This window comes from Carcharodon carcharias (assembly GCF_017639515.1).
Source record: "Carcharodon carcharias isolate sCarCar2 chromosome 33 unlocalized genomic scaffold, sCarCar2.pri SUPER_33_unloc_1, whole genome shotgun sequence".
In the NCBI taxonomy this organism is placed as follows: Eukaryota; Metazoa; Chordata; class Chondrichthyes; order Lamniformes; family Lamnidae; genus Carcharodon; species Carcharodon carcharias.
In genome coordinates this window covers 919,630-941,983 of record NW_024470690.1, presented here as the reverse complement: position 1 = coordinate 941,983, position 22,354 = coordinate 919,630, and the positions used below count along the sequence as shown (strand labels likewise).

At 50.9% G+C, this 22,354-nt stretch overlaps 1 protein-coding gene across 4 annotated transcripts in view; it reads left to right on the top strand.

The window, feature by feature from the left end:
- The window catches only part of neurl4 (neuralized E3 ubiquitin protein ligase 4), a 250,673-nt gene that overhangs the window by 33,809 nt on the left and 194,510 nt on the right, over nt 1–22,354 (top strand). For all 4 annotated transcript variants that reach the window (XM_041181342.1, XM_041181341.1, XM_041181340.1 and 1 more), the window contains exons 2-3: nt 15,634–16,036; nt 19,674–19,942. In XM_041181342.1, coding sequence (XP_041037276.1) covers nt 15,634–16,036; nt 19,674–19,942 — 672 coding nt within the window. The remainder of the gene's footprint in view (nt 1–15,633; nt 16,037–19,673; nt 19,943–22,354) is intronic.

Here is a 22,354-nt window from a genome sequence, read left to right as displayed (position 1 = left end):
GTTATGCAGTGACAGACCTGTCCCCACTGTACGGTACCCCAGTGTTATACAGTGACAGACCTGTCCCCACCAGTTCTGTCCCCCAGTGTTATACAGTGACAGATCTGTCCCCACCAGTACTGTACCCCAGTGTTATTGAGTGACAGACCCGACCCCACCTGTACTGTACCCTAGTGTTATGCAGTGACAGACCTGTCCCCACCTATTCTGTCCCCCAGTGTTATACAGTGACAGATCTGTCCCCACCAGTACTGTATCCCAGTGTTAAAGAGTGACAGACCCGACCCCACCTGTACTGTACCCTAGTGTTATCCAGTGACAGACCTGTCCCCACCAGTACTTTCCCCCAGTGTTATACAGTGACAGACCTGACCCCACCAGTACTGTATCCCAGTGTTATTCAGTGAGAGACCCGTCCCAACCAGTTCTCTACCCTTGTCTTATACAGTGACAGACCTGTCCCCAGCAGTACTGTACCCCAGTGTTATACAGTGACGAACCAGTCCCCACCAGTACTGTACCCCAGTGTTATACAGTGACAGACCAGTCCCCACCAGCACTGTACCACAGTGGAACATAGTGATTGACCTGTCCCCACCTGTACTGTCCCCCAGTGTTATACAGTGACAGGCCCATCCCCTCCAGTACTGTACCCGTGTTATACAGTGACAGACCTGTCCCCACTCTACCGTATCCCAGTGTTATACAGTAACAGACCTGTCCGCACTGTACGGTACCCCAGTGTTATACAGTGACAGACGCGTCCCCACCAGTTCTGTACCGCAGTGTTACATAGTGATTGAATTGTCCCCACCAGTACTGTACCCCAGTGTTATACAGTGACATGCCCATCCCCTCCAGTACTGTCCCCCAGTGTTATACAGTGACAGGCCCATCCCCTCCAGTACTGTACCCCAGTGTTATACAGTGACAGACCTGTCCCCACTCTACCGTACCCCAGTGTTATACAGTGACAGACCTGTCCGCACTGTACGGTACCCCAGTGTTATACAGTGACAGACCCGTCCCCACCAGTACTGTACCCCTGTGTTATACAGTGTCAGACCTGTCCCCGCCAGTTCTGTCCCCCAGCGTTATACAGTGGCAGACCTGTCCCCACCAGTACTGTACCCCAGTGTTATACAGTGATAGACCCCACCCCACCAGTACTGTACCCCAGTGTTATACAGTGACAGACCTGTCCCCACCAGTACTGTACCCTAGTGTTATACAGTGACAGACCTGTCCCCACCAGTACTGTCCCCCAGTTTTATACAGTGACAGACCCGTCCCCACCTGTACTGTACCCTAGTGTTATACAGTAACAGACCTGTCCCCACCAGTTCTGTACCCCAGTGTTATACAGTGACTGACCCGGCCCCACCAGTACTGTACCCCAGTGTTATACAGTGACAGACCCGTCCCCACCAGTACTGTACCCTAGTGTTATACAGTGACAGACCTGTCCCCACCAGTACTGTACCCCAGTGTTATACAGTGACAGACCCGTCCCCGCCAATACTGTACCCTTGTGTTATACAGTGACAGACCTGTCCCCACCAGTACTGTACCCCAGTGTTATACAGTGACAGACCCGACCCCACCAGTACTGTACCCCAGTGTTATACAGTGACAGACCCGTCCCCACGAGTACTGTACCCCAGTGTTATACAGTGACAGACCCATCCCTACCAGTACTGTACCCCAGTGTTATACAGTGACAGACCTGTCCCCACCAGTTCTGTACCCCAGAGTTATACAGTGACAGACCCGTCCCCACCAGTACTGTACGATAGTGTTATACAGTGACAGACCTGTCCCCACCAGTACTGTTCCCCAGTGTTATACAGTGACAGAATGACACCACCAGTACTGTACCCCAGTGTTATACAGTGACAGACCCGTCCCCACCAGTACTTTACCCCAGTGCTATTCAGTGACAGACCCGTCCCCACCAGTACGTTAACCCAGTTTTATACAGTGACAGACCTGTCCCCACCAGTACTGTACCCCAGTGTTATACAGTGACGGACCCATCCCCACCAGTACTGTACCGCAGTGTTATGCAGTGACAGACCTGTCCCCACCAGTACTGTACCCCAGTGTTATACAGTGACGGACCCATCCCCACCAGTACTATACCCCAGTGTTATACAGTGACAGGCCTGCCCCCACCAGTACTGTACCCGTGTTATACAGTGACAGACCCGTCCCCACCAGTACTGTACCCTAGTGTTATACAGTGACAATCCTGTCCCCACCAGTACTGTACCCCAGTGTTATACAGTGACAGACCCGTCCCCACCAGTACTGTCCCCCAGTGTTATACAGTGACAGACCTGTTCCCGCCAGTACTGAACCCCAGTGTTATACAGTGACAGACCCGACCCCACCAGTGCTGTCCTGCAGTGTTATGCAGTGACAGACCTGTCCCCACCAGTACTATACCCCAGTGTTATACAGTGACAGACCCGTCCCCACCAGTACTGTACCCCAGTGTTATACAGTGACAGACCTGTCCCCACCAGTACTTTACCCCATTGTTATACAGTGACGGACCCGTCCCCACCAATACTGTACCCGTGTCATACAGTGACAGACCCAGCCCCACCAGTATTGTAACCCAGTGTTATACAGTGACAGACCCGTCCCCACCAGTACTGTACCCCAGTGTTATACAGTGACGGACCAGTCCCCACCATTACTGTACCCCATTGTTATACAGTGACAGACCCGTCCCCACCAGTACTGTACCACAGTGGAACATAGTGATTTACCTGTCCCCACCTGTACTGTCCCCCAGTGTTATACAGTGACAGGCCCATCCCCTTCAGTACTGTACCCCAGTGTTGTACAGTGACAGACCTGTCCCCACTCTACTGTACCCCATTGTTATACAGTGACAGACCTGTCCCCACTCTACTGTACCCCAGTGTTATACAGTGACAGACCTGTCCACTCTGTACGGTACCCCAGTGTTATTCAGTGACAGACCCGTCCCCACCAGTACTATACCCCTGTGTTATACAGTGACAGACCTGTCCCCACCAGTACTGTACCCCAGTGTTATACAGTGAGAGTCACGACCCCAGCAGTACTGTACCCCAGTGTTATACAGTGACAGACCCGTCCCCAGGAGTACTGTATCCCAGTGTTATACCGTGACAGACCCGTCCCCACCAGTACTGTACCCCAGTGTTATACAGTGACAGACCTGTCCCCACCAGTTCTGTACCCCAGTGTTATACAGTGACAGACCCGTCCCCACCAGTACTGTACCCTAGTATTATACAGTGACAGACCTGTCCCCACCAGTACTGTTCCCCAGTGTTATACAGTGACAGACCTGACCCCACCAGTACTGTACCCCTGTGTTATACAGTGACAGACCCGTCCCCACCAGTACTGTACCCCAGTGTTATACAGTGACAGACTCGACCCCACCAGTACTGTACCCCAGTGTTATACAGTGACAGACCCGTCCCCACCAGTACTGTACCACAGTGGAACATAGTGATTGACCTGTCCCCACCAGTACTGTACCCCAGTGTTATACAGTGACAGACCCATCCCCTCCAGTACTGTACCCCAGTGTTATACAGCGACAGACCCGTCCCCACCAGTTCTGTACCGCAGTGTTACATAGTGATTGACTTATCCCCACCAGTACTGTACCCCAGTGTTTTACAGTGACAGACCCATCCTACCAGTATTGTACCCCAGTGTTATACAGTGGCAGACCAGTCCCCACTCTACTGTACCCCAGTGTTACGCAGTGACAGACCTGTCCCCACTGTACGGTACCCCTTGTGTTATACAGTGACAGACCTGTCCCCACCAGTTCTGTCCCCCAGTGTTATACAGTGACAGATCTGTCCCCACCAGTACTGTACCCCAGTGTTATAGAGTGACAGACCCGACCCCACCTGTACTGTACCCTAGTGTTATACAGTGACAGACCTGTCCCCACCAGTACTGTCCCCCAGTGTTATACAGTGACAGACCTGACCCCACCAGTACTGTATCCGTGTTATTCAGTGAGAGACCCGTCCCAACCAGTACTCTACCCTTGTCTTATACAGTGACAGACCTGTCCCCACCAGTACTGTACCCCAGTATTATACAGTGACGGACCAGTCCCCACCAGTACTGTACCCCAGTGTTATACAGTGACGGACCTGTCCCCACTCTACCGTGCCCCAGTGTTATATAGTGACAGACCTGTCCGCACTGTACGGTACCCCAGTGTTATACAGTGACAGACCCGTCCCCACCAGTACTGTACCCCTGTGTTATACAGTGACAGACCTGTCCCCGCCAGTTCTGTCCCCCAGCGTTATACAGTGACAGACCTGTCCCCACCAGTACTGTACCCCAGTGTTATACAGTGAGACCCCACCCCACCAGTACTGTACCCCAGTGTATTACAGTGACAGACCTGTCCCCACCAGTACTGTCCCCCAGTTTTATACAGTGACAGACCCGTCCCCACCTGTACTGTACCCTAGTGTTATACAGTAACAGACCTGTCCCCACCAGTTCTGTACCCCAGTGTTATACAGTGACTGACCCGGCCCCACCAGTACTGTACCCCAGTGTTATACAGTGACAGACCCGTCCCCACCAGTACTGTACTCTAGTGTTATACAGTGACAGACCTGTCCCCACCAGTACTGTACCCTGGTGTTATACAGTGACAGACCCGTCCCCGCCCGTACTGTACCCTTGTGTTATACAGTGACAGACCTGTCCCCACCAGTACTGTACCCCAGTGTTATACAGTGACAGACCCGACCCCACCAGTACTGTACCCCAGTGTTATACAGTGACAGACCCGTCCCCACGAGTACTGTACCCCAGTGTTATACAGTGACAGACCCGTCCCTACCAGTACTGTACCCCAGTGTTATACAGTGACAGACCTGTCCCCACCAGTTCTGTACCCCAGAGTTATACAGTGACAGACCCGTCCCCACCAGTACTGTACCCTAGTGTTATACAGTGACAGACCTGTCCCCACCAGTACTGTTCCCCAGTGTTATACAGTGACAGAATGACACCACCAGTACTGTACCCCAGAGTTATACAGTGACGGACCTGTCCCCACCAGTTCTGTACCCCAGTGTTATACAGTGACGGACCCATCCCCACCAGTACTGTACCGCAGTGTTATACAGTGACAGACCTGTCCCCACCAATACTATACCCCAGTGTTATACAGTGACGGACCCATCCCCACCAGTACTATACCCCAGTGTTATACAGTGACAGGCCTGCCCCCACCAGTACTGTACCCCAGTTTTATACAGTGACAGGCCCGTCCCCACCAGTACTGTACCCCAGTGTTATACAGTGACAGGCCCGTCCCCACCAGTACTGTACCCCAGTGTTATACAGTGAAAGACCCGTCCCCACCAGTGCTGTACCCCGTGTTATACAGTGACAGACCTGTCCCCGCCAGTACTGAACCCCAGTGTTATACAGTGACAGACCCGACCCCACCAGTGCTGTCTTTCAGTGTTATACAGTGACAGACCTGTCCCCACCAGTACTGTACCCCAGTGTTATACAGTGACAGACCCGTCCCCACCAGTACTGTACCCCAGTGTTATTCAGTGACAGACCTGTCCCCACCAGTACTTTACCCCATTGTTATACAGTGACGGACCCGTCCCCACCAATACTGTACCCGTGTCATTCAGTGACAGACCCAGCCCCACCAGTATTGTAACCCAGTGTTATACAGTGACAGACCCGTCCCCACCAGTACTGTACCCCAGTGTTATTCAGTGACAGACCCATCCCCTCCAGTACTGTACCCCAGTGTTATACAGTGACAGACCCGTCCCCACCAGTTCTGTACCGCAGTTTTACATAGTGATTGACTTGTCCCCACCAGTACTGTACCCCAGTGTTATACAGTGACAGATCCATCCTACCAGTACTGTACCCCAGTGTTATACAGTGGCAGACCAGTCCCCACTCTACTGTACCCCAGTGTTATACAGTGACAGACCTGTCCCCACCAGTTCTGTCCCCCAGTGTTATACAGTGACAGACCCGACCCCACCTGTACTGTACCCTAGTGTTATACAGTGACAGACCTGTCCCCACCAGTACTGTCCCCCAGTGTTATACAGTGACAGACCTGACCCCACCAGTACTGTATCCGTGTTATTCAGTGAGAGACCCGTCCCAACCAGTACTCTACCCTTGTCTTATACAGTGACAGACCTGTCCCCACCAGTACTGTACCCCAGTGTTATACAGTGACGGACCAGTCCCCACCAGTACTGTACCCCAGTGTTATACAGTGACGGACCTGTCCCCACTCTACCGTGCCCCAGTGTTATATAGTGACAGACCTGTCCGCACTGTACGGTACCCCAGTGTTATACAGTGACAGACCCGTCCCCACCAGTACTGTACCCCTGTGTTATACAGTGACAGACCTGTCCCCGCCAGTTCTGTCCCCCAGCGTTATACAGTGACAGACCTGTCCCCACCAGTACTGTACCCCAGTGTTATACAGTGAGACCCCACCCCACCAGTACTGTACCCCAGTGTATTACAGTGACAGACCTGTCCCCACCAGTACTGTCCCCCAGTTTTATACAGTGACAGACCCGTCCCCACCTGTACTGTACCCTAGTGTTATACAGTAACAGACCTGTCCCCACCAGTTCTGTACCCCAGTGTTATACAGTGACTGACCCGGCCCCACCAGTACTGTACCCCAGTGTTATACAGTGACAGACCCGTCCCCACCAGTACTGTACTCTAGTGTTATACAGTGACAGACCTGTCCCCACCAGTACTGTACCCTGGTGTTATACAGTGACAGACCCGTCCCCGCCCGTACTGTACCCTTGTGTTATACAGTGACAGACCTGTCCCCACCAGTACTGTACCCCAGTGTTATACAGTGACAGACCCGACCCCACCAGTACTGTACCCCAGTGTTATACAGTGACAGACCCGTCCCCACGAGTACTGTACCCCAGTGTTATACAGTGACAGACCCGTCCCTACCAGTACTGTACCCCAGTGTTATACAGTGACAGACCTGTCCCCACCAGTTCTGTACCCCAGAGTTATACAGTGACAGACCCATCCCCACCAGTACTGTACCCTAGTGTTATACAGTGACAGACCTGTCCCCACCAGTACTGTTCCCCAGTGTTATACAGTGACAGAATGACACCACCAGTACTGTACCCCAGAGTTATACAGTGACGGACCTGTCCCCACCAGTACTGTACCCCAGTGTTATACAGTGACGGACCCATCCCCACCAGTACTGTACCGCAGTGTTATACAGTGACAGACCTGTCCCCACCAATACTATACCCCAGTGTTATACAGTGACGGACCCATCCCCACCAATACTATACCCCAGTGTTATACAGTGACAGGCCTGCCCCCACCAGTACTGTACCCCAGTTTTATACAGTGACAGGCCCGTCCCCACCAGTACTGTACCCCAGTGTTATACAGTGACAGACCCGTCCCCACCAATACTGTACCCTTGTGTTATACAGTGACAGACCTGTCCTCACCAGTACTGTACCCCAGTGTTATACAGTGAGACCCCACCCCACCAGTACTGTACCCCAGTGTATTACAGTGACAGACCTGTCCCCACCAGTACTGTCCCCCAGTTTTATACAGTGACAGACCCGTCCCCACCAGTACTGTACCCTAGTGTTATACAGTAACAGACCTGTCCCCACCAGTTCTGTACCCCAGTGTTATACAGTGACTGACCCGGCCCCACCAGTACTGTACCCCAGTGTTATACAGTGACAGACCCGTCCCCACCAGTACTGTACTCTAGTGCTATACAGTGACAGACCTGTCCCCACCAGTACTGTACCCCAGTGTTATACAGTGACATTCCCGTCCCCGCCCGTACTGTACCCTTGTGTTATACAGTGACAGACCTGTCCCCACCAGTACTGTACCCCAGTGTTATACAGTGACAGACCCGACCCCACCAGTACTGTACCCCAGTGTTATACAGTGACAGACCCGTCCCCACGAGTACCGTACCCCAGTGTTATACAGTGACAGACCCGTCCCCACGAGTACTGTACCCCAGTGTTATACAGTGACAGACCTGTCCCCGCCAGTTCTGTACCCCAGAGTTATACAGTGACAGACCCGTCCCCACCAGTACTGTACCCTAGTGTTATACAGTGACAGACCTGTCCCCACCAGTTCTGTTCCCCAGTGTTATACAGTGACAGAATGACACCACCAGTACTGTACCCCAGAGTTATACAGTGACAGACCCGTCCCCACCAGTACTGTTCCCCAGTGTTATACAGTGACAGACCTGTCCCCACCAGTACTGTACCCCAGTGTTATACAGTGACGGACCCATCCCCACCAGTACTGTACCGCAGTGTTATACAGTGACAGACCTGTCCCCACCAGTACTGTACCCCAGTGTTATACAGTGACGGACCCATCCCCACCAGTACTATACCCCAGTGTTATACAGTGACAGGCCTGCCCCCACCAGTACTGTACCCCAGTTTTATACAGTGACAGGCCCGTCCCCACCAGTACTGTACCCCAGTGTTATACAGTGACAGACCTGTCCCCACCAGTACTGAACCCCAGTGTTATACAGTGACAGACCCGTCCTCACCAGTGCTGTCTTTCAGTGTTATACAGTGACAGACCTGTCCCCACCAGTACTGTACCCCAGTGTTATACAGTGACAGACCCGTCCCCACCAGTACTGTACCCCAGTGTTATACAGTGACAGACCTGTCCCCACCAGTACTTTACCCCATTGTTATACAGTGACAGACCCAGCCCCACCAGTATTGTAACCCAGTGTTATACAGTGACAGACTCGTCCCCACCAGTACTGTACCCCAGTGTTATTCAGTGACAGACCCATCCCCTCCAGTACTGTACCCCAGTGTTATACAGTGACAGACCCGTCCCCACCAGTTCTGTACCGCAGTGTTACATAGTGATTGACTTGTCCCCACCAGTACTGTACCCCAGTGTTATACAGTGACAGATCCATCCTACCAGTACTGTACCCCAGTGTTATACAGTGGCAGACCGGTCCCCACTCTACTGTACCCCAGTGTTACGCAGTGACAGACCTGTCCCCACTGTACGGTACCCCAGTGTTATACAGTGACAGACCTGTCCCCACCAGTTCTGTCCCCCAGTGTTATACAGTGACAGATCTGTCCCCACCAGTACTGTACCCCAGTGTTATTGAGTGACAGACCCGACCCCACCTGTACTGTACCCTAGTGTTATGCAGTGACAGACCTGTCCCCACCTATTCTGTCCCCCAGTGTTATACAGTGACAGATCTGTCCCCACCAGTACTGTATCCCAGTGTCAAAGAGTGACAGACCCGACCCCACCTGTACTGTACCCTATTGTTATCCAGTGACAGACCTGTCCCCACCAGTACTTTCCCCCAGTGTTATACAGTGACAGACCTGACCCCACCAGTACTGTATCCCAGTGTTATTCAGTGAGAGACCCGTCCCAACCAGTACTCTACCCTTGTCTTATACAGTGACAGACCTGTCCCCAGCAGTACTGTACCCCAGTGTTATACAGTGACGAACCAGTCCCCACCAGTACTGTACCCCAGTGTTATACAGTGACAGACCAGTCCCCACCAGTACTGTACCACAGTGGAACATAGTGATTGACCTGTCCCCACCTGTACTGTCCCCCAGTGTTATACAGTGACAGGCCCATCCCCTCCAGTACTGTACCCGTGTTATACAGTTACAGACCTGTCCCCACTCTACCGTATCCCAGTGTTATACAGTGACAGACCTGTCCGCACTGTACGGTACCCCAGTGTTATACAGTGACAGACGCGTCCCCACCAGTTCTGTACCGCGGTGTTACATAGTGATTGAATTGTCCCCACCAGTACTGTACCCCAGTGTTATACAGTGACAGATCCATCCTACCAGTACTGTACCCCAGTGTTATACAGTGGCAGACCAGTCCCCACTCTACTGTACCCCAGTGTTATGCAGTGACAGACCTGTCCCCACTGTACGGTACCCCTTGTGTTATACAGTGACAGACCTGTCCCCACCAGTTCTGTTCCCCAGTGTTATACAGTGACAGATCTGTCCCCACCAGTACTGTACCCCAGTGTTATTGAGTGACAGACCCGACCCCACCTGTACTGTACCCTAGTGTTATACAGTGACAGACCTGTCCCCACCTATTCTGTCCCCCAGTGTTATACAGTGACAGATCTGTCCCCACCAGTACTGTACCCCAGTGTTATAGAGTGACAGACCCGACCCCACCTGTACTGTACCCTAGTGTTATCCAGTGACAGATCTGTCCCCACCAGTACTGCCCCCCAGTGTTATACAGTGACAGACCTGACCCCACCAGTACTGTATCCCAGTGTTATTCAGTGAGAGACCCGTCCCAACCAGTACTCTACCCTTGTCTTATACAGTGACAGACCTGTCCCCACCAGTACTGTACCCCAGTGTTATACAGTGACGAACCAGTCCCCACCAGTACTGTACCCCAGTGTTATACAGTGACAGACCAGTCCCCACCAGTACTGTACCGCAGTGGAACATAGCGATTGACCTGTCCCCACCTGTACTGTCCCCCAGTGTTATACAGTGACAGGCCCATCCCCTCCAGTACTGTACCCCAGTGTTATACAGTGACAGACCTGTCCCCACTCTACCGTACCCCAGTGTTATACAGTGACAGACCTGTCCGCACTGTACGGTACCCCAGTGTTATACAGTGACAGACCCGTCCCCACCAGTACTGTACCCCTGTGTTATACAGTGAGAGACCCCACCCCACCAGTACTGTACCCCAGTGTTATATAGTGACAGACCTGTCCCCACCAGTACTGTACCCTAGTGTTATACAGTGACAGACCTGTCCCCACCAGTACTCTCCCCCAGTTTTATACAGTGACAGACCCGTCCCCACCTGTGCTGTACCCTAGTGTTATACAGTAACAGACCTGTCCCCACCAGTTCTGTACCCCAGTGTTATACAGTGACTGACCCGGCCCCACCAGTACTGTACCCCAGTGTTATACAGTGACAGACCCGTCCCCACCAGTACTGTACCCTAGTGTTATACAGTGACAGACCTGTCCCCACCAGTACTGTACCCCAGTGTTATACAGTGACAGACCCGTCCCCGCCAGTACTGTACCTCAGTGTTATACAGTGACAGACCTGTCCCCACCAGTACTGTACCCCAGTGTTATACAGTGACGGACCCGACCCCACCAGTACTGTACCCCAGTGTTATACAGTGACAGACCCGTCCCCACGAGTACTGTACCCCAGTGTTATACAGTGACAGACCCGTCCCTACCAGTACTGTACCCCAGTGTTATACAGTGACAGACCTGTCCCCACCAGTTCTGTACCCCCGAGTTATACAGTGACAGACCCGTCCCCACCAGTACTGTACCCTAGTGTTATACAGTGACAGACCTGTCCCCACCAGTACTGTTCCCCAGTGTTATACAGTGACAGAATGACACCACCAGTACTATACCCCAGTGTTATACAGTGACAGAGCCGTCCCCACCAGTACTGTACCCCAGTGTTATACAGTGACGGACTCATCCCCACCAGTACTGTACCGCAGTGTTATACAGTGACGGACCCATCCCCACCAGTACTATACCCCAGTGTTATACAGTGACAGACCCGTCCCCACCAGTACTGTACCCTAGTGTTATACAGTGACAATCCTGTCCCCACCAGTACTGTACCCCAGTATTATACAGTGACAGAATGACACCACCAGTACTATACCCCAGTGTTATACAGTGACAGACCTGTCCCCACCAGTACTGGACCCCAGTGTTATACAGTGACAGACCTGTCCCCACCAGTACTGTACCCCAGTGTTATACAGTGACAGGCCCATCCCCTCCAGTACTGTACCCCAGTGTTATACAGTGACAGACCCGTTCCCACCATTACTGTACCCCAGTGTTATACAGTGACAGACCTGTCCCCATCAGTACTGTACCCTTGTGTTATACAGTGACAGACCTGTCCCCGCCAGTACTGAACCCCTGTGTTATACAGTGACAGACCCGACCCCACCAGTGCTGTCCTGCAGTGTCATACAGTGACAGACCTGTCCCCACCAGTACTGTACCCCAGTGTTATACAGTGACAGACCCGTCCCCACCAGTACTGTACCCCAGTGTTATACAGTGACAGACCTGTCCCCACCAGTACTGTACCCCAGTGTTATACAGTGACAGACCCGTCCCCACCAGTACTGTACCCCAGTGTTATACAGTGACAGACCTGTCCCCACCATTACTTTACCCCATTGTTATACAGTGACGGACCCGTCCCCACCAATACTGTACCCGTGTCATACAGTGACAGACCCAGCCCCACCAGTATTGTAACCCAGTGTTATACAGTGACAGACCCGTCCCCACCAGTACTGTGCCCCAGTGTTATACAGTGACAGACCCGTCCCCACCAGTACTGTACCCCAGTGTTATACAGTGACATACCCGTCCCCACCAGTACTGTACCTCAGTGTTATACAGTGACAGACCCGTCCCCACCAGTTCTGTACCCCAGTGTTATACAGTGACATACCCGTCCCCACCAGTACTGTACCCCAGTGTTATACAGTGACATACCCGTCCCCACCAGTACTGCACCCCAATGTTATACAGTGACAGACCCGTCCCCACCAGTACTGTACCCCAGTGTTATACAGTGACATACCCGTCCCCACCAGTACTGTACCCCAATGTTATACAGTGACAGACCCGTCCCCACCAGTACTGTACCCCAGTGTTATGCAGTGACATACCCGTCCCCACCAGTGCTGTACCCCAGTGTTATACAGTGACATACCCGTCCCCACCAGTACTGTACCACAGTGGAACATAGTGATTTACCTGTCCCCACCTGTACTGTACCCCAGTGTTATACAGTGACAGACCCGTCCCCACCAGTTCTGTACCGCAGTGTTACATATTGATTGACTTGTCCCCACCAGTACTGTACCCCAGTGTTATACAGTGACAGACCCATCCTACCAGTACTGTACCCCAGTGTTATACAGTGGCAGACCAGTCCCCACTCTACTGTACCCCAGTGTTATGCAGTGACAGACCTGTCCCCACTGTACGGTACCCCTTGTGTTATACAGTGACAGACCTGTCCCCACCAGTTCTGTCCCCCAGTGTTATACAGTGACAGATCTGTCCCCACCAGTACTGTACCCCAGTGTTATTGAGTGACAGACCCGACCCCACCTGTACTGTACCCTAGTGTTATACAGTGACAGACCTGTCCCCACCTATTCTGTCCCCCAGTGTTATACAGTGACAGATCTGTCCCCACCAGTACTGTACCCCAGTGTTATAGAGTGACAGACCCGACCCCACCTGTACTGTACCCTAGTGTTATCCAGTGACAGATCTGTCCCCACCAGTACTGTCCCCCAGTGTTATACAGTGACAGACCTGACCCCACCAGTACTGTATCCCAGTGTTATTCAGTGAGAGACCCGTCCCAACCAGTACTCTACCCTTGTCTTATACAGTGACAGACCTGTCCCCAGCAGTACTGTACCCCAGTGTTATACAGTGACGAACCAGTCCCCACCAGTACTGTACCCCAGTGTTATACAGTGACAGACCAGTCCCCACCAGTACTGTACCACAGTGGAACATAGTGATTGACCTGTCCCCACCTATTCTGTCCCCCAGTGTTATACAGTGACAGGCCCATCCCCTCCAGTACTGTACCCCAGTGTTATACAGTGACAGACCTGTCGCCACTCTACCGTACGCCAGTGTTATACAGTGACAGACCTGTCCGCACTGTACGGTACCCCAGTGTTATACAGTGACAGACCTGTCCCCACCAGTACTGTACCCCAGTGTTATACAGTGACAGACCTGTCCCCACCATTACTTTACCCCATTGTTATACAGTGACGGACCCGTCCCCACCAATACTGTACCCGTGTCATACAGTGACAGACCCGTCCCCACCAGTATTGTAACCCAGTGTTATACAGTGACAGACCCGTCCCCACCAGTACTGTACCCCAGTGTTATACAGTGACATACCCGTCCCCACCAGTACTGTACCCCAGTGTTATACAGTGACAGACCCGTCCCCACCAGTACTGTACCCTAGTGTTATACAGTGACAGACCTGTCCCCACCAGTACTGTCCCCCAGTTGTATACAGTGACAGACCCGTCCCCACCTGTGCTGTACCCTAGTGTTATACAGTAACAGACCTGTCCCCACCAGTTCTGTACCCCAGTGTTATACAGTGACTGACCCGGCCCCACTAGTACTGTACCCCAGTGTTATACAGTGACAGACCCGTCCCCGCCAGTACTGTACCCTAGTTTTATACAATGACAGACCTGTCCCCACCAGTACTGTACCCCAGTGTTATACAGTGACAGACCTGTCCCCGCCAGTACTGTACCCCAGTGTTATACAGTAACTGACCCGACCCCACCAGTACTGTACCCCAGTGTTATACAGTGACAGACCCGTCCCCACGATTACTGTACCCCAGTGTTATACAGTGAGAGACCCGTCCCTACCAGTACTGTACCCCAGTGTTATACAGTGACATACCCGTCCCCACCAGTTCTGTACCCCAGAGTTATACAGTGACAGACCCGTCCCCACCAGTACTGTACCCCAGTGTTATGCAGTGACATACCCGTCCCCACCAGTGCTGTACCCCAGTGTTATACAGTGACATACCCGTCCCCACCAGTACTGTACCACAGTGGAACATAGTGATTTACCTGTCCCCACCGGTACTGTACCCCAGTGTTATACAGTGACATACCCGTCCCCACCAGTACTGTACCCCAGTGTTATACAGTGACATACCCGTCCCCACCAGTACTGTACCCCAGTGTTATACAGTGACATACCCGTCCCCACCAGTGCTGTACCGCAGTGTTATACAGTGACATACCCGTCCCCACCAGTACTGTACCACAGTGGAACATAGTGATTTACCTGTCCCCACCGGTACTGTACCCCAGTGTTATACAGTGACATACCCGTCCCCACCAGTACTGTACCCCAGTGTTATACAGTGACATACCCGTCCCCACCAGTACTGTACCCCAGTGTTATACAGTGACATACCCGTCCCCACCAGCACTGTACCCCAGTGTTATACAGTGACATACCCGTCCCCACCAGTACTGTACCCCAGTGTTATACAGTGACATACCCGTCCCCACCAGTACTGTACCCCAGTGTTATACAGTGACATACCCGTCCCCGCCAGTACTGTACCCCAGTGTTATACAGTGACATACCCGTCCCCACCAGTGCTGTACCCCAGTGTTATACAGTGACATACCCGTCCCCACCAGTACTGTACCACAGTGGAACATAGTGATTTACCTGTCCCCACCTGTTCTGTACCCCAGTGTTATACAGCGACTGACCCTTACCCACCTGTATTGTATGGCAGTATTTCAGAGCTATTTTAAGACATTAACATCCAACAAGGCACAAATACGGACTTTTAAAGTGTACAATTAAAAAAGGAGCTTTAACTGTTTCAATGCTTCTTTGTCTCTCCTGGTCAGGTGAACTCCTGGAGTGGTTCGATTGAGATTGGAGTGACTGCATTAGATCCCAATACACTGGACTTCCCCAGCAGTGCCACCGGCCTGAAGGGTGGCTCGTGGATCATCTCCGGCTGCTCGGTTTTGAGGGACGGGCGTTCAGTGCTGGAGGAGTACGGGCAGGACTTGGACCAGCTGAGTGAGGGCGACAAAGTGGGCATCCAGCGGACGGCCGGGGGTGAGCTCCATCTGTGGGTGAACGGGCGAGACTGTGGTGTTGCAGCCTTGGGGCTGCCCCCCCAGGTGTGGGGCGTGGTGGACCTGTATGGGAAGTGCACCCAGGTAACGGTACAGGGCTGTGACAACATTCCTCGGAGAGAAGAGAGCCACCCAGTCACCACCACCACCAGCACCACCGAGGAAGGTAATTGTTCCCGTTCCTCCACCATTACCCCTCAAACACCACCAGGACAGCCGATGATCTACTCATTTCCCTAACTGCTGACTCTGGGAGCTTGCTGTCAGCAAATTGGCGGCTGCATGTCCTACATCACAACAGTGACTAAACTTCAAAAAGCACCGCGCCTGCTGTAAAGCACTGTGGGTCGCTCAGGGCTGGTGAAAGGTGGCCTAGAAATGTGACTGTGTTCTCCTATTTCACTAGGAAAATTCAATAAATAATTAGCAACTTAGCGGTGAATGAGGTTGTAGCAACTGACACTTCCGCTGAAAAAGTAGCAAATCGAAAACCAACTAGTGCCATTTACACAGTATTTCCAGCAAGAGACAGGCCATTCTGCCCATCCGCTCCATGCTGATGTCTCTGCTCCACACTACCCTCCTCCCACCCCCTCTCAGCCTATCCTTCTATTCCTTTCTCATGTGTTTATCCAGCTTCCCCCTTAAATGTATCAATAATATTCACCTCAACCACTCCCTGTGGGAGTGAGTTCCACATTCTCCTCACTCTCTGGGTAACGGAGTTTCTCCTGAATTCCCCGTTGGTCTGTCTTATACTGATGGCCCCGAGTTCTGGTCATGTCTCTTCCCAAGCCTGCATCCCCCTCCGGCTACATGTGAGGTATTCTTCTCTGTACGCCTGCTAAGTATGCTCCTCTTCATTTTAAAGTTAACTATAGATAACCCTTCACCTTGCTCCTTTTCTTTAGAGAAAACAGCTCCAGCCTGTTCATTCCTTCCTGACTGGTAAAAACCTCTTAGTTCTGCGATCATCCTTGGAAATCTTTTTAACAATGATTTCAGTGCCCCTATATCCTTTCTGTAATATGGAGATGAGAAGTATTCTGGTGCTCCGAGTGTGGTCCAAACAATTTTAACGCAATTTAATTATAACAAGGGAACACAGGAAGAAAGGGTTGATACCTTTTGGACCTGTATATGTGGCAAGTTTTTTGCTTTTACATGGGCAAGAAATCATTTCAATTCCAGTGTTGCTGGTCCAGGACAGGCCCAGGTTTGCAAATCCCTTCATCCTCTTCCCTCTCTGCCCCTTGTCAGCTGTTTTTTCCTTCCCTCTCTTCCTCCCCCTCTCCCCCTAATCCCCAACGACCCCCCTCCCCACTGAATCTGTAGGAGTTGAATCCAGCAGGACCCAGAAGTATATTTTTTGGGAGAGTTGGAACTGAAATGCGTTGCTGGGATGGGGTTTTACTCCCGTGCTGTACCTCTCCTGCGAGTGTTTGTGGACAATTCAGTTTCTCAAGCAAAGGGTGGTGAAAACATACAACACTCCCAAATGCTGGAGGCGAATAGAAATTTTCTCTGAGTTGCTAGATTTTGATTAGGGAAGGGATGTGAACCAAGGGAGATAATTAAGAGTTGAGATGCAGAACAGCTGAATGACAGAACAGACTCAAGGGGCTGAGGAGCCTCCTCTAGCTCCTCTATAATGAACTCATGTTCGCTTCCATCCATCTTTTCCCCTCTACAATTAATGGCCTTCCAGTCAGCTAACACGGACGTGGAACCTTGGAATGATTACAGCACAGAAGGAGGCCATTGGAGCTATCGTGTCTGATCAATGCACTGAGTCCCACTCCCTCGTCATTTCTCCGTAGCCCTGTAAATTGTGATAATGATCCAATTCCCTTTTGAAACCACAATTGAACCTGCCTGCAGCACACACTCAGGCATCTCATTGCAGCCCCTCCCCCCTCGCTGTGTGAAGAAGATTCTCCTCATGTGGCTGTTGCTTCTGCCAATCACCTGAAATTGTTGTCCTTTGGTTCTCGATCCTTCCACCAGTAGGAACAGTTTCTTCTGGATTCTGGAAAGGTTCCAATGGATTGGAAAAATGCTAATATAATGCCCTTATTCAAAAAGTTGGGGGGAGGCAGAAGGTAGGAAACTATAGACCTGGTAGTTTAATGTCTGTCATTGGGAATTGTTGGAATCCATTATTAAGGAAGTAATAATGGGGCATTTGGAAAGTCAAAATGCAATCCATCAGAGTCAGCGTGGTTTTATAAAGAGTAAATCATGTTTGACTAATTTGCTAGAGATCTTTGAAGATGTGACAAGCAAAGTGGATAATGGGGATCCTGTAGATGTAGTATATCTGGACTTCCAGAAGGCCTTTGATAAGGAGCCTCACAAAAGATTAATACATAAGATAAGATAACACGGAGTTAGGGGTAATATACTAGCTTGGATAGAGGATTGGCTAACCAACAGAAAGCAGAGTCGGGATAAATGGGTCTTTTTCTGGATGGCAAGCTATAACTAGTGGGGTGCCACAAGGTTCGGTCCTTGGGCCCCAACTATTTACTATCTATATTAATGACTTGGATTCAGGGATAGCAGGTACTATAGCTAAATTTGCAGATGCCACTAAAATAGGTGGGAAAGTAAGTTGCAATGAATAAATAAGAAATTTATAAATGGATATGGACAGGTTAGGTGAATGGGCTAAAATTTGGCAGATGGAGTTTAACATGGATAAGTGAGAGGTTATTCATTTTGGTCGGAAGAATAAAAAGGTGACTTATTATTTAAATGGAGAGAAACTTCAGAATGCTTCAGTGCAGAGGGATCTGGGTGTACTTGTGCATGAATCGCTGATAGTATGCAGGTACAGCAGGTAATAAGGAAGGCAAATGGAATTTTGGCATTTATTGCTAAAGGAATAGAGTATAAAAATAGGGAAGTGTTGTTGCAACTGTACAAGACATTGGTGAGACCGCACCTGGAGTACTGTGCATAGTTTTAGTCCCCTTGAGGAAGGATGTAGTTGTACTGGAGGCAGTTCAGAGGAGGTTCACTAGATTGATTCCAGAGATGTGGGGCTTGTCTTATGAGGAGAGATTGAGCAGTTTAGGCCAATACTCGATAGAGTTTAGAAGGATGAGAGTAGATCTAATTGAGGTATATAAGATGCTAAAGGGGACAGACAAAGTAGACCTGGAGCGGATGTTTCCCCTTGTGGGACATTCAAGAACAAGAGGCCATAGTTTTAGGCTAAGGGGTGGTAGATTTAAATCCGAGATGAGGAGGAATTACTTTTCTCACAGGGTTGTGAATCTGTGGAATTCACTACCTCACAGTGCAGTGGATGCCAGGACACTGAATAAATTTAAGGAGGAGAGAGACAGATTTTTAATTAGTAACTGGTGGAAAGGTTATGGGGAGAGGGCAGGAAATTGGAGTTGAGGCTGAAATGAGATCAGCTTTGATCGTAATGAATGGTGGGGCAGGCTCGAGGGGCTGAATTGCCTACTCCTGTTCCTAGTTCTTATGTTCAACCTACTCTCTCCAGACCTCTCATGGTCTTGAATGCCTCTATCAAATCTCTCAACCTTCTCCTTTCCAAGGAGACCAGTACCAGCTTTTCCAAGCTTTGTGCAACTGAAGTTTTTCATTCCTGTGAGCCTATGTACTGCACCCTCTCAAATGCCTTTCCCTCCTTCCTCAAATGTGCTGCCCCAAACTGGATACAACACTCCGGTTCAAACCGGGCCAGCATCTTCTCCAGGATGCTTCAGTATCTGAGCCCCAGTCTCTTCTCATACTCTCTCTCTCTCTTCTCCCCCCTCCCTCTGCAGGTTTTGTGGGGATGGAGCTGTCGGACGTTGTGAACAACGCCATCCTTTCTGCGTACAGCGGCAGTCTGCTGAATGTCAGCCTGGGCAGCCCAATGGATGGCAGCTGTTCAGTCACCTCCAACGACGCCCTGCTCTTCCACGAGAAGTGTGGCACTCTCATCAAACTCAGCAACAACAACAAGACAGCCGAGCGCAGGCGGCCCCTCGACGAGTTCAACAATGGCGTCGTCATGACCAACCGTCCACTGCGAGACAACGAGATGTTTGAGGTGAGAGTTGGCAGCCGGATTGTGTGCCCGGTGTTGGCCCAGGTCGAGGATGCCACTCTTAGCTGCGATCCCCTTCCTCACTCCCCTCCTCTTCCTTCCCTCCTGCCCAGCTCCATTGCTATGCCCAAAACTGACTCGACAAGTTGACCCTTGCCCAGCCTCCAACAACAACTGCTGATCCGGCTCCTAGTTTGGATGCTGTGTCCATGGCTGGCTCACATCCACCCTTCCCCAGCTCCCCTGACTGTGGCCATGTTCATGCTCTGAAGCAGTTTGATCGAACTGAGGGCAGTAGCTACATCGATGGGGGAGCTGGAGTCACTATTAAGCCCTGACAGGATAAGGATGGAGATTTGTCTACCTGGAGGTCTCCTGTGAACCAATTGGGTTTTTACAGCAATCCGACCATTTCCTGGTCTCTTTTACTGATACCAGCTTCTTAACTGTACAGCTTATTTAAATGGAATTCCATTTCCTAACCTCCCCGGTGGGATTTGAACTCATGTTCTGTGGATTACCAGCCAGTAACGTAATCACCACACCCATCTATTCCCTAGGTAGGTTGCTCCACACAGCTGTCACCCATTAATCGGTGGCTTGTCTGAGATTAACTGACTCGAAAGAGACCAGGGATCAAACTTGTACCAGAGTGCCTTAGTGGGCAGTGTCTTTACGCAGTGAGTCATTGCGAGAATAGGTGTGGAAGTGTTGCAAGAACAGTTTATATTTATGCAGTGCTTATAACTAAATAAAACACCCCAAGGCAATTCACAGGAGCATTCTAAAACAGGACTTCACCAAACCCTGTAAAGCCCTGTAAAGATGACCAAAAGCTTGGTCAAAGAGGTAAATTTTAAGGAGCTTTTTACAGGATGAAAGAGAGAAGTGGGAGAGGTTTAGGGAGGGAATTCCAGGCAGCTGAAGGCACCAGTGTTGGAGCAATAGAAATTGTGGGACGTGCAAGAGGCCAGAGTTGGAGGAGTGCAGAGACATCGGAGGATTGTGGATTGGAAGAAATTATAGAGATAGGGAGGGGAGCGAGGTCATGGAGGGATTTGTACACAAGGATGAGAATTTTAAAATCAGGATGTTGCTTGACTGGAAGCCAGTGTAGGTCAGCGAGCACAGCGGGTGATAGAGGAATGGACTCGATGAGAGTTAGGACATGGGCGGCAGAGTTTTGGATGTGCTCAGGTTTACGGAGGGTAGAATGTGGGAGAGCAGCCAGGAGTCTGTTGGAATAGTCAAGCCTCGAGGTAACGAAGACATGGATGAAGGTTTCAGCAGCACGTGGACTGAGAAAGGTGAAGTTGGGCCATGTTACGAGGCAGTTTTTGTGATGGTGTGGACACGTGGTCACCAGCTCATCTCAGGATCCAATATGACTGAAATGGTTGGGTTCAGAACCTCACCAGAGATCATTAGTACAAATGAGTGTATGGAATTGGAGATAACCTTGTCACATGGGTTACAAGGTAGGAGACAGAGAGTAGGGATACGGGAATGTTCTCGGATCGATGGGATGTGAACAGTGGTGATCCTCAAGGATCAGTTACAGGCTCACAGCTTTCCTCCATGTTTATTAATGACTCCTTGAGAGCTAACATAGGAGCAGGAGTAGGCCATTCAGCCCATCGAGCCTGCCCTGCCATTCAGTACAATCATGAGGGGCATAGATAGGGTAGACAGGAAGGGACTTTTCCCCTTGGTGGAGGGATCAATAACCAGGGGGGCATAGATTTAAGGTAAGGGGCAGGAGGTTCAGAGGGGATGTGAGGAAGAACTTTTTCACCCAGAGGGTGGTGGGACTCTGGAACTCACTGCCTGAAAGGGTGGTAGATGCAGAAACCCTCATAACCTTGAAGAAGTATTTGGATGTGCACTTGCGATGCCCGTGGCAAACAAGGCTATGGTCTTAGTGCTGGAAAATGGGATTAGAATAGTTGGGGACTTGGTTGATCGGTGCAGACTTGATGGGCCAAAGGGCCTTTTTCTGTGCTGTAGACCCCTTTGACTATATGGCTGATCACCCACTTCAATGCCTTTTCCCACTATCTCCATATCCCTTTATGTCATTGGTATTCCGAAATCTGTCAATCTCTGCTTTAAACAAACTCAGTCAGTGAGCTTCCATGGCTCCCTGGGGTAGAGAATTCCAAAGATTCCCAACCCCCTGAGTAAAAAAAAGTTTCTCCTCATCTCGGTCCTAAGTGGCTTCCCCCTTATTTTGAAATTGTGACTCCCCACCACCTTACATGCATCTGCCCTGTCTATCCCTTTAAGTATTGTGAGAGTTTCAATACGATCACCCCTCATTCTCCAAACCTCTAGAGAACATGGGCCTAGTTTCCCCAATCTCTCTTTGATAGGACAGTCCCGCCATCCCAGGAACAAGCCTGGTGAACCTTCATG